General features: G+C 35.3%; 1 protein-coding gene across 8 annotated transcripts in view; it reads left to right on the top strand.

Moving 5' to 3' along the window:
- Tenm1 (teneurin transmembrane protein 1) overlaps positions 1–13,833 on the top strand; it is a 901,303-nt gene that overhangs the window by 694,278 nt on the left and 193,192 nt on the right. For all 8 annotated transcript variants that reach the window (XM_011251006.3, XM_006541491.4, XM_006541492.4 and 5 more), the window contains 3 exons: positions 5,153–5,338; positions 7,531–7,554; positions 9,398–9,544. In XM_011251006.3, coding sequence (XP_011249308.1) covers positions 5,153–5,338; positions 7,531–7,554; positions 9,398–9,544 — 357 coding nt within the window. The remainder of the gene's footprint in view (positions 1–5,152; positions 5,339–7,530; positions 7,555–9,397; positions 9,545–13,833) is intronic.

Here is a 13,833-nt window from a genome sequence, read left to right as displayed (position 1 = left end):
GGGTGTTTTGTTCCCAATTCTCATTTACATTTCAAATGCTATCCCAAAAGACCCCTATACACTCCCCGCATCCTGCTCCCCAACCTACCCACTCCCGCTTCCTGGCCCTAGCATTGTCCTATACTGGGGCATATGATCTTCGCCAGACAAAAGGCCTCTCCTCCCATTGATGGCCAACTAGGCCATCCTCTGCTACATATGCAACTAGAGACACAGTTCAGTGTGTGTGTGTGTGTGGGGGGGTACTGGTTAGTTCATATTGTTGATCCTCCTATATGGTTGCAGACCCCTTTAGCTCATTAAGTACTTTCTCTAGCTCCTTCAGTAGGTGTCCTGTGTTCCATCCAATAGATGACTGTGAGCATCCACTTCTATATTTGCCAGACACTGGCATAGCCTCACAAGAGATACCAGGGTCATTTCTTCCATCTCAGCTCTGAAATTTGTCTCTGTAACTCCTTCCATGGGTATTTTGTTCCCCATTCTAAGAAGGAATGAAGTATCCACACTTTGGTCTTCCTTCTTCTTGAGTTTCCTATGTTTTGCAAATTGTATCTTGGGTACTCTAAGTTTCTGGGCTAATATCCACTTATCAGTGAGTGCATATCATGTGAGTTCTTTTGTGATTGGGTTACCTCACTCAGGATGATACCCTCCAAATCCATCTATTTGCCTAAGAATTTCATAAATTCATTGTTTTTAATAGCTGAGTTGTACTCCATTGTGCAAATGTACCACATTTTCTGTATCCATTCCTCTGTTGAGGGACATCTGGGTTCTTTCCAGCTTCTGGCTATTATAAATAAGGCTGCTATCGACATAGTGGATTATCTGTCCTTATTACAAGTTGGAACGTCTTCTGGATATATGCCCAGGAGAGGTATTGCTGGATCTTCCGGTAGCACTATGTTCAATTTTCTGAGGAACCGCCAGACTGATTTCCAGAGTGGTTGTACAAATTTGCAATCCCACCAGCAATGGAGGAGTGTTCCTCTTTCTCCACATCCTCACCAGCATCTGCTGTCACCTGACTTTTTGTAGCCATTCTGACTGGTGTGAGGTGGAATCTCAGGGTTGTTTTGATTTGCATTTCCCTGATGATTAAGGATGTTGAACATTTTTTCAGGTGCTTCTAAGCCATTTGGTATTCCTCAGTTGAGAATCCTTTGTTTAGCTCTGTACCCCATTTTTAATAGGGTTATTTGATTTTCTGGAGTCCACCTTCTTGAGTTCTTTATATATATTGGATATTAGCTTTATTGATCTATGTAAATAAATAATTTTTAAAACTCTCTACAGTTATTTGCCACTGTTTCATTACTCTCGAGTCTTGTAATTATTATTTTCTTCTACTTTTTTTAAATTTACTTTGATACAATGATGGGAATTTCCTGACCATTTTTCTATTTTGATGTTTTTGTCATTTTTATATTAAAAAGTATAATGTGTTTTGATCATGTTTTTACCTACTCTAATTCCTCTCTTCCACCAATACTGTACTCTCTCTTCTCCCACCCCTGTCTCTCTCTCTCTTTCTGTCTCTCTCCCTCCCTCTCTGTAAAGGCTAAAAAGACAAAAACTGGCAAAACAAAGCAAAATGAAACAAAATCTTACACAAAAAGATCACTGTGCCATTGTGTTAGTTTTGTATTGGCCAACTACTCCTGGGTGTAATGCCTACCCTCAAGTGTAGTCTATACACCCAGTGAAACAACCATTGGAGAACAGAGGTTTCCTATTTGCCAGTATGTATCATTTGCAGGTACTTCCTTGGTTAAGGGTGGGACCTGCATGTCTACTTCCTCCTCTCAGTGCTTCCCTGTTTGGACTAAACCTGTACAGAGGTTATATTTCCTTTCACAGTCTATGTGAGTTCATCTTCTCTGTATTGTCTGGAAGACAGTTTCCCTGGAGTCATCCCTTCCCTCTGTATCTTATAAACTGTCCACCTGCACTTCTGGCTCTTACGATCTTTCCATCTCCTCTTACTTTCTTTATCATGAACTTGTAGAGAGTAACCAATATCTATCTATTTTTCAAATTGTTTTTGGCGATCTCAAGTCTGACAAAGCTTAACCCAGCTTCTAGGCCTTTCTGTCTTCCTCAACTAAAACTGCCAGACATTGCTACAGGAAAAAGCATCAATAAATGTCAGAATCCTCTCACTGAGTTTTCTTTTTTTGTCTTGAAGTTGATACAATAATTCTTTATTGTCTTAGGGAATCTATTATCTTCAAAAATATTTAAATATATTATCTACATGTCCTAATTTTTATTTAAAAAGTAATAGTAAAAAATATTGGATCCTATTATTAGAAACCGGGTCTTACATTTACATTTTTATACACAACCTTGACAAAGTACTTCTTGACTGCCTCATGAATAATTCAGAACTTTATAAGTATTTCAATTAGGACATCTCATATCATATATTATTATACAATAATATTTTCTCTCTACATTATTTCCTAACTTCCAAATTTTTCTTTGTCATGTCCTGTCATTTAACCAGTGCTTCTCTATTTGTATGCTTACACAAGGCAATGTATGAGAACCGTTTTCATTTAGTCATTGCCAAGTCTTGACTTGAAGTTTTTTTTAAATCAGAACTCACCTTTTAGGAAGATCTTTTCAGTTTTTAGTGTCATGAAAGAACAACTAGAGGAAGCAGGTCATGATTTCAGATTCAGCACAGGAACTGCTGTTGGGAGAACAAATCATCAATCAGAAATGTAGAACCAAGATGTAGGGATCTCAAGCTACTTTAAGATAATTCTATCTATGCTACCACTTATGAGATGAATGCTTACCTTTTAAAATAGATTTTTCAGTGTTATAGACAATTTTAGGACGTGGTGGTCTTGTAAATGCCTTTCGATTCATTCTTTTCTTTAATCCCATGTGGCCTTGCACTAGTTCTTTATAAGTTTAGCTCTTCATAGAATCACTGAGAGTGTCTTGTGGGCTCATGTCAGACTAAATCTGAGAGATCTATTAGAATAATAATTACAATATACCATCCCTTTTGTAAAAAATCATTTCTCTTTGAACTTTAGCTACTCCATAATTTTATTGGCTTTTTTCCTAAAGTGAATTGCCTTCTTCTCAGTATCCTTTGATGGTGTCTGCTTTTCTTCTTGAAACTTTTGCATGGTATTTTATTAGAAAATGATAAATTCTGTCTGTTTCATAACAGCCTACATAGTTTTTAAATCAGTTCAACTATCTCCATTACCTATATAATAAAGACTGCCAAATTATATTTCCATACCTAGCCCATCCCACACACACATTCTAGTAATTAAGTCATTTTTCACATATAAAAATGATAGTTTAACCCATCCCACACACATATTCTAGTAATTAACTGATTTTTCACAGAACTCAGTATACAAATCATAAAGATAATACTTTTTGTGTTCTACTTGTGATTTTCCCAAGCGTTTTCCATCCCATAAACAGCATCATTATCCATTAATTTTTGTTGTTTTCATTAATTTACCCTTTGTTTTATTATTATATTGAAACTTGAAAAACTCCTGTTACTCATACCTCTAAAATATATCTCACATCAGTCAGCTAGCCATTTAATATGTACATATTATTCCCTCTGACATATACATAACACAAGTCAAAAAAAGAATATTGACAAGTTGTTCAAAGACATTAAGAGTTATCAGTCATTTTTTCATATTTTAAGCCCCTACTTGCATCAATCCCAAGCCTGAAAAAACTCAAAGGTTTTGAAGATGGTTCAGTGAACAAAGGGCTTGCTCTACAAGATTGAGGACTAGAATTTCTATCTTTAATACCACATAATAAAGGAGGGTAGATATGCTGGCCCACCTGTAATTACAACACTCTGGATACAGAGTCAGGGGGTTCCTGGGGCAAGAGAGCTAGTTACCGTAGCCAAATAGGTAAACTGTGGTATCAGCAATGGACTTCCTCGTTGAATAAAATGGACAGCTGTCAAGAAAGACACTTTACATCAAACACTGGCCTCCACACATATGCACACACATATGCACACATGAGTGTACCTATGCATGAGCAGCAGCACATATGTGAACATACATGCAGCACATACATACAAAACACAATAGTAAATTAGCAAGCAAATCCATTCAGATTTTAATAAATTCTATAGATATTGCTTTATCATAAAGATATTGTCACATCCTAAAAATTATCTTCCTATCTATAGAGTTTATTAATATTATTGTAACCAAATCACTCTTCACAGGGAAATTCATTTCAAATTTTAGTCTGTGAAAATGACTCAAATTCCAGAATACTCTTTTTCCATTTCAAGGGTATATGACCACTAAACACCAAACATATTGGATCGCTTCAGAAAGATTTAATTTCTTCTCTTCTAGCGAGAGAATTAGGTAAGAAAGGAGTTTGCCAAGATTTGGTTTTGGTTTATCTACTGTCAGGATTTTATTAATATTCAGCAATTCTCATCAAAAAGTCAAGGAGACAAAGCAGACAACTTTAGCAAAGCCCGGACACACCATCGTTATATTGGCTAAACACTGAATAGCATTTCAGGATAATAAGGCTGTGTACTTTAATCAACAAGGAGTCATTTCATATGCTTAAAATAAATGCAAATATTGATTGTGTGATCAGATAGACTAGTTGATTGCTGTCATTGGAAGTCTTGCTTTTTGTGTATTATGAATTTTATTATGTTAGTTTCTTTCCAATAGTATCTTCCTAAGTAAGCTTAGAACACTATTTTACTGTGTCATCATCCACTGTGACTTCATATAGCATCATAAAATGACTCAATATTATGTGTGATCCTAATGAATTTTTAAGGAATCCTCCCAGACAATTGTTGAACATACAATTCCTTTCTAATTGTTGATGACATTATCATTCTATGGATTTAAATTAATTTGCCCTAAAATTCATTTTATAGAGTCCTAACTACCTTCTTTGCAACGTTCCATTCATGTTTACTCAGACACAAGAAATGTATGTGATGTTTTGTTAATATATTTTTACATGTTCATAAACATTTCATTTAAGCTATCAGTGTAGGCTGCAGTGTTTGTTTATTCTGATGATTTCAGGAAGGAATGACAGTTGGTTTTAACTACATGTGCTGATATGCCTTTTTTTTTTTTAATTTCCACAGAGCTCTGTACCATGGAGTGTGGTAGCCATGGGGTCTGCTCAAGGGGAATATGCCAATGTGAAGAAGGCTGGGTAGGACCAACATGTGAGGAACGTTCCTGTCACTCTCACTGTGCTGAGCATGGCCAATGCAAAGATGGAAAATGTGAATGTAGCCCTGGGTGGGAGGGCGACCACTGCACAATTGGTAAGTATCGGCATACTTTGATTAAAGTCACTTGGGCTAAGAGAAGTTAAGAGAATTCTAGTGAGTCAGTTGACAAGCTATTCATAATACAATTTGAAGTTGGAGAAGGGGAAGGAGAAATGTTGCCTACAAATTTTTGTGAACTGGGAGGTTTCTCTTTGACAGCAGTGTACTGATTTCTTCCATTGTCTTTTTTCTCATTACTTCAGTGTTCCTTATATTTTTCTGTTTTCAAGCACTTTGAATTGCTCAAATAAAAGATGATACATTGGAATAAAGTGTCATTAGTTAACAAGACAAGTGCTTTTGTTGATAGTAACATTCACTGTCCATTTTTCTGTTTGAAAAGTATAGGTTATTTTCAAGTGAAAGCACCTACAGGCAATTTTATTAAATGGGACTACTTTAACAGAGCCCATTTAACATAGTTAGAGTCTGTCTTTAATGTATATGAAAAAGACACTCCTGACCTATTATCAATAGAGCATCTGTATTGAATTGTCTATCTTTATTCAGTAGTACAGAATTTATACTGAAACATTCAGCCCTTCTCACAACCTAGTCATCAATTTCACAAATTTTCAAACCATAGCCAGACAGAACACTCTGTAGGCAGGTGGTGCCTACATAATAATTATGATATCATGTGGTCCTCACATTTTAAAAGAGATTACTAATAATTAAGATTTCAATTATAAAATAGTTTCATTTTCAAATAAACCAAAGCCTTCAATTTGTTTACATATCTGCCACAAAGTTGTATTTTTTTTGTACTTTGTCTTAATTTTATTTATTATGATTTCTGTGATAAAATACCTCTACAAAATTAACTCAGGTTAGAAGAGTGTATTTTAGCTCACAGTTTCAGGTTGTAGTCTATCATAGTAAAGAAGTCACAGTGTCAGGAGCTAAAGAGAGTTAGGTATACCACACTCAGAATGAGAATGAGAGCACAGGAAGTGCGTGCATGGTTGCGCTCAGATCACTTGCTCCTTTCTTTACAGTTCAGAAGCCTCTACATAGGGAATGCACACAATAGACTAGTCTTCCCATCTCAAATAATGCAATCATAATAATCTCCCACAGACATGGCCACAGGCCAACCTGATCTAAACATCCCTTTATTAAAACTCTCCCCAGATAATTATAGACTGTGTCAAGCCATAGTCAAAACTAACCATTGTAAATGTACAATGAAATAAATATGAATGTTCAGTTCTCATTGTTCTACTATGGAAATGGGTCACAGTGTTCTACTGGCATTTCCATGGCTAGAAAGAAAAGGTGCACCAATGAAAGGCAGGAGTTCTCTTTTGTTTTTGGTAATGTACTTTTATTTTTAGTTTATTCCTGTAATATATTTTAGCATGTTTTTTCTCCTCTCTTAACTACAGAAAAATCTTCCCACCTACCCACTCATTCAATTTTGTGTTCTTTCTCTATTAAAAGAAAAACAAAACAGAACCAGAAATATATAAGTAAAAGTACACACAAAAATGTGATTTGTGTTGGCCAACTACTCCTAAACATGAGCCAAGCATTATGATATACAATTCATTTTCAGCTTTTTTTTTCTCCCAGCAGACTGTACCATGACTTTCACTTTTAGATGATATTATTTTGTCATAATTGCTTAAATCTGTCAAAGCAAAGCTTAATATATACTATTCTACAACAGGTACAGTAAGTCTTGTTCTTTGACTGTGGGATTATTTAAGAACCATTAAAAAGGTGGTGAGGGTTGATTCAGAGGCATCTTAAGGAATTACATTCTGCACTAGAGTGAGTTTATTGCCTTCACATGAGGCAATTTAAATACTGTGATGATTACCAAAGGTGGTTGTTCCAGAACTCTCTTCTAAAGATATCCCCAATAAGAAGATATACCTTCTTTCATAGAAGTTATTAGTGAAATCTAAAAAATGCACTTCTTATACATTTAGTGAAATATGACACTTATAAGGAAGCCTATTAGAGTTTCTTGCAGAAAAAAACATTAATAACTTCCCCCATATGAAGTATTATTCACAAAATACACAGGCCAGTGTACAAATTTTTGAGCTTCAGGCATTTCAACAACTCATAGTTTGCTGTTTTCTTTCCAGACAACAGATGGTAAGTCATTATTAGTATATGTTGTGTAATTTTGGTCCCCCAGAAATTCATTCAATCATTCTTTTCCTCTCTTTTAGCTCACTACTTAGATGCTGTTCGAGGTAAGACTTTTTCTTGAGAGTAGATACGATCTTTTCAAACAACTGTGCATGTGAGAGAACAGTGGTAGTGTTTTAGTTTTAGTTGCTTAGTTACATACATTTGGTTGCTTGGTTGGTTTCTTTCTGGTTTTTACTTCGGGAAATTTTTTCAATGTTCTATGGCTGTGTTTATACTAATGAGACTAGATGATAACTTGCTTTTCTAATATCCAAGTCGCCATTGCTACAGTATAAAATGGACTAGCAATTATAAGGACTCCTTTCTTTGTTCTTTGTAGAAAATTGTGGGGGGAAGTTGCACATACACTAAGCAAACTAGATTGAGGTAGACAGATGAAGTATTCTTCAAAACAATATATCTCTGTCCACGTATAAAATTCTTATGTCTTTCTAAATACTTTAACCTCTGTACCTCCAAGGATTTGCTTTTGACAGAGACAACAATGGATTTCCTGTCAAATATGTAGTGTTTTTGTGTTCCAAATCACCTTGGTTTTTTTTTTCTCCATTGAGTACCTACAAGAATACAAATAAAAAAATTCCTTTTCCAAGGCTATGTATATTCGTTCTATGCCATCACTTGGGGATATGATACTCATAAAATTTATCATACTTTCTATAAGCCATCTGCTATTTTAAAGTTTTATTTCCTTGAAAACCATTTGGAAAGAAGATGAGGTTATTTCTATGATATTCTAAAACTTGAGTTGATATTTATCCTTCCGAAATATTCTTTTGAAAGCACACATTAAAAGGAATGTTGATTGGACTACCCCTAGTAAAAGCTAAGTCTGGCCTTGTATGACTACTGGGAAAATACTCAAGATGTATATTTATTATTACTTTTATTATTACTATTAGTAGTAGTATCATCATCATAATCATCATTATTGTATCCATATATCTGGCAATGATCACTTAGAACATGCAGTTTCTTTTTGATAGTGCCTACCTCTGCACTACTGGCAGAAAGAGTAAGACACATTTTAAGGGGGTACTAAAGAAAAAAAGCTTAATTCTAAAAAAGTATGATTGTCCTCATTTGTGCTTTATTAATTAGCTAAAAGCTAATTTCTCTTGAGTATATTTTTTCCAGTTATTTTCTAAAATTCTGAAACTCTATGTATGGCATCTTTTAATCCCATAAACATTTTCTGTTATTTTTTTAAACACAATAGTATGCTGGGTTTTGTAAGAGATATCACAGAAGTAAAATTCCCAGTGCTTAGCCCTCAAATCAATAATAATCTTAAAAATCTGACTAGGTGCAAATCAAGTATAGCATTTTTCTAAGGAATAAGCAAATACACAGTGGTATGGTCTGAATTATAAACCAGCATACCTATGTCTTGAGGCACTAGATCACAAATGGAAAAACATCACAAGTTAAAAGTAGTTGAAGAAAGTTTCTCTTCATAGAAACTGCTGTCTTTCTTCAACTTACTAACCATAACTAGACACAGCATCATCTGTCCAGTTTGGGAGAAATGAGGAGATAGGTTTTTCAAATATATATATATATATATATATATATATATATATATATATATATATATATATTTCTTGTCCCCACCACAGTTTTTCTCCTATCTGAACCAGAGGTTGGGAATTGGGGTTAGCATTAATAACACTTAATTGGCTCTCTAAGGAAAAACACTGCAAAGTCAGGGATAACAAGTTCCCTGGGAAGGTGTTGCAAGTAAGCAAGCTCCTCTTGCATTTATTCAGCACCTCATCTGAACAGAGCCCAGATGATTAAATTCTTCCCTGTGGGCAGATACATCACTGTTGGCCAATCCCATTTTGGTGGCTCTATGATTGTTACCCTCTGCTGTCTTTTCAGATGGATGTCCAGGGCTCTGCTTTGGAAATGGACGATGTACCCTGGATCAAAATGGTTGGCACTGTGTGTGTCAGGTTGGTTGGAGTGGAACAGGCTGCAACATCGTCATGGAAATGCTTTGTGGTGACAACTTGGACAATGATGGAGGTAAGTTATTTACTAAGAAAGCAGTTGTAACCAGCCTTGCCAATGGCAAAATTTAAGAATCTTTATCAATAATATTGAAGTGTATGTGGTTGTACTACTTTTATTTCGATAATATTTTCAAGATACTATTTGTTGAAAATTATTATGGTCGTGCAATACTCTAAATGTTTTGCATGTATTTTATCTCTCAATTAATTGTAACCCATAAGTAAGTACAGATATTGTGTTTCAAAAACTAATAAATAAAGCATCATGTTCAGTTCTTAAATAAAAAAAAATTGATCAGAAATTACAGTGTCCTCTGAAAGTCATTAAGTTTTACTAAGAGGTAGCAACACAAGAGGGAGCTCTAAATAATTGAGAACAAAGAAAATATTTCATGTGCGTACAGTGCAAACTCCATTAGCATCGACAAACCCAGGGTGATAATTTAGTTTGGCCTAACATTTGCATACATTCTAGGCAAGAAAACATAAAATTAACAGCAAAATTATTTCTTATTACAGTATCTCAGATTCAGTATCAGTAGATTATTAAATGCGAGGCCTATTTACTGTATTTGTGAGATAATTACATTTGTTATAATTTCCATCCAAATAAAAAGCTTAAATCCATAAGAAAGCAGTCTGGGTTTCGGCATTCACCTGCTTGTAAAATTTTCTTTCATCATTTGGGAAGTCACTCTGTTGACTGAGCCCTCTCCTCCCACGACTGGAGAGATGAATATAGGGAATCTCTAACAATCTCCCTAGAGAAACTGGCCCGAAGTGGTAGACTCTGGGTCAGGTGAGAGAATCTGCCTCAATAAATAAAATGGAAAATAATCAAGACAGACATCCGATGTCAGCTTTGGTCCTCCATACATGTGCATAACAAACACACACACGTTTACACATGCACACACACACACACACACACACATACACACATGTACCACCCATATCTTGTAACATGTATATACACTTATATACATACAAACACTTGCAAAATATGTTTTTCCTATACATGTTATCTATAGGAAAACTAAAAGATAATTGATAATAAAATGTTTTAAATACATAGAGTTTGGTTGTAAATATGAAAAGAAATAATTCAAGTAACCACATAAAATGTAATGGAGGACAGAGAACGAATGGGGGAGCATACCAGTTTCTAAAAATTCTATTTCCTACCTATATAACTTGAGTTTTTTTATTCAACTTAGTGATAAAATGTTCAACTGCTTGGCTGAGTTTAAAAGCACTAAGGTTCATCTTTACTTTTCTTGGCTTTGTCTTAAGTATAGGCATGTTTTCTGGTATACCTTCTCTTCACTCACATTTATACGTCCACTATTTAAGTCTCCATGCAAGCCACATCTTCCATGAAATCTGTGATTTCTGCCTCCTCAATTTCCCCTGGTGTTTATAGTATACCCTGTACAATTGCATATTTAATCATATATCTTTCTCTTTTTCTTGATACATGTCAGGCATGGCACATGTGCCATAGCTATTCACTATAAATATAATTGATAACAACAGTAATTTACTTGTGTGCAGAATTTACTTAGAATCAAGCACTGTGCTGAGAATCTTATATGATATATCTAATTTAAAAACTTTGGTCTAGGAAACTCAACTGGTGATATTTTTACAAATAATAAAACCAGGCACAGGAAAATAAATTAAGTTTATAAAGATTATATAGCAAGGAACTGAGAGGTTTAACTGTAAACCTGGATGAGTCAAGTCATTTGTGTAATTAACATAGCTTTCCTATGTAATGTGTTGATTTAAAAGTTATATTCACAAAATATATTAACAACCTATGCATTTATAATTTCTGGCTCAATTAAAGTTGAGTCAAAGTAAGTTTCATGGCTTTGTCAGGTAATAAAAATTATGGAATATTTAATTATCAAGAATCCTTACAGTTTCAAGGTCATATCAAGGCAGCCAAAAATGTTTAATGGATTGATCAATTAAACATGAATGAATTATTGGATTATCAATTCTCAATGTCTATGGAATATGTGAGTAAAAAAACCATGAGATTTTATTGAATGTGCTTTGACCTCTGAACATTTATTAAAACTGTGTATCTATATGCAAATTGAAAATCAAAGGCTTGATAAGAGCTCAACATAGCTTATAATTGTCTCTTTAGGGAGTAGGGTTAGAACACTGTGTGAGAGTTTCAATTACCATTTTTCCTTTAGTGGGACTAAGATGATATTGATGACAAATATAGATTGATCTCTCCTTTAAGATAGATAGATGGAATAACCACTAAAAGTCCCATGACTAGGATTTTAGACCAATAATTCCATTTCTACAATGTTTATCTACTACCCCAAAGAATACATTGCAAATGCCCTTTATTTGATTATTCTCAGCTTTCCAAATTCTCAAAAGGACGGAGGTCATTTAGCTGACTATGACTAATGATTAATACCTTTGTTTGTATATGTGTATGTGCTTTAATTAAATCAAAAAGAGGCAATTGAACCTTCCTGAAAAAGTAATCCTAATTTTTAAAATGCAATTCTTAAGAAATCTTCCAATCAAAAACACATCACTTTCAAGCAGTTACTTCAAGTAGCTGCTACCTGATTACTCCATATTACACCTGATACTTAAGAGTGTTTGGGATTTTTCTTGCATCCTAATCACTGTTGAATATTCATTAGAACCGCAGCTACATCCTGCAGCTTTGACTTTAGTTACACTCTGATCTCAATGCATTGTGACTCTTGGTAAGTAATTGGGCTGCATTGACACAGCTTCCCTGAAAGCCACCTAAGAGGTCCTTGAAGAGTAAAAGCTGGGGACAAATAACCTTTGGATTTTTTTCCCTATCAATCAGAGGAAAGAGAGAGGTCTCTCATTCTAAGTACTAATTACTATAGAAGTCACAACTTTGTCAAGTACTGTGACCACAGTTATCCCTGAATAAGTTAGCACTCACTGTCTGCAGAGTCCTAAGCATGAAGGAGACATAACATCATGGGGAACACCTTTTGATTTGTTCTTGGCCATGTGTCTTGAATTGAAATTTTGAAACTATGATCACAAACTTTTACAAGCCCAAGGAAAAGAATAAGCACTGCATTAACTGTGTCTGAATACCTAAAACACATAGTAAGGGAAGCTTCCAACAGGAAAGTCTATTTCATAGACAGATCAACACAACCAAATAAAAGCCCTGGAACATGCCCAAGCACAAATTTAAATTTATTGTATCATTAAGTCAGCATTAAAAAGTCAATGTGAAGGAGCTGAGAATATAGCTCAGTAAACTGTTTGCCACACAAGCATGAGCACCTTAGTCCAATCCCCTGTACCTATGCAAAAGCATAAAACCTAGCTTGATGACATGCACCTGAAATTTCAGTGTAGGAAAAACAGCAAATGGAAGATCCCTGGAACAGGCTAGCCAGACTAGCTCAATTGCTCCATGAACTTCAGGTTTAAAACTCCAAGTTCAATGATAGACCTTGTCTGAGAGGGGAGAGGGAAAGGGAGAGGGAGAGGGAGAGGGAGAGGGAGAGGGAGAGGGAGAGGGAGAGGGAGAGGGAGAGGGAGAGGGAGAGGGAGAGGGAGAGGGAGAGGGAGAGGGAGAGGGAGAGGGAGAGGGAGAGGGAGAGGGAGAGGGAGAGGGAGAGGGAGAGGGAGAGGGAGAGGGAGAGGGAGAGGGAGAGGGAGAGGGAGAGGGAGAGGGAGGGAGAGGAGGAAGGGAGGGACAAAGACACAGAGACACAGAGATGATAGACAGAGAAGACAGAGAAACAGCAAGATGGTTCAGCACATAAAGATGCTTGCCACACAAGTTTAGAAACCTGCGTTCAATCTTCAAATCTACAGAACCATTGCAAAGTAGAAGGAGGGACAACAACTCCACAAATTTGTCCTCTGGCCTCCACATTAACAGTGTGGCATGTATGTCCCTAGACACATATCACCGTGTACAAGCATGCACAAATATAAACACATATGCATACATAGACTAAAATGAACAATTTTTAAAGAAGGTATAAAGCAATTGAGGAAGACAGGCAATATCAACTTGTGGACTCTACAAACATATGCATTCAAATATACACAGAAGCAAATGAATACATATAAACACATACATACTACATACACAAAACCAAAAAAGGTCAGTGCTGGTGGGAAGAAGCATTACAAAATAATTGGTGTTGAGACAACTATTAAGAAACAAATAGATTTTTAATTCATACTGTGTAGCTAAAAAAAATAAACATTTTCTAGTTGAATTAATGAATTAAATGCTAAAGAAAGCAGAAA

The sequence above is a fragment of the Mus musculus genome, chromosome X (genome assembly GCF_000001635.26).
Source record: "Mus musculus strain C57BL/6J chromosome X, GRCm38.p6 C57BL/6J".
NCBI lineage: Eukaryota > Metazoa > Chordata > Mammalia > Rodentia > Muridae > Mus > Mus musculus.
Note: the sequence above shows the minus strand (reverse complement) of the source record. Positions and strands in the feature narration are given on the sequence as shown.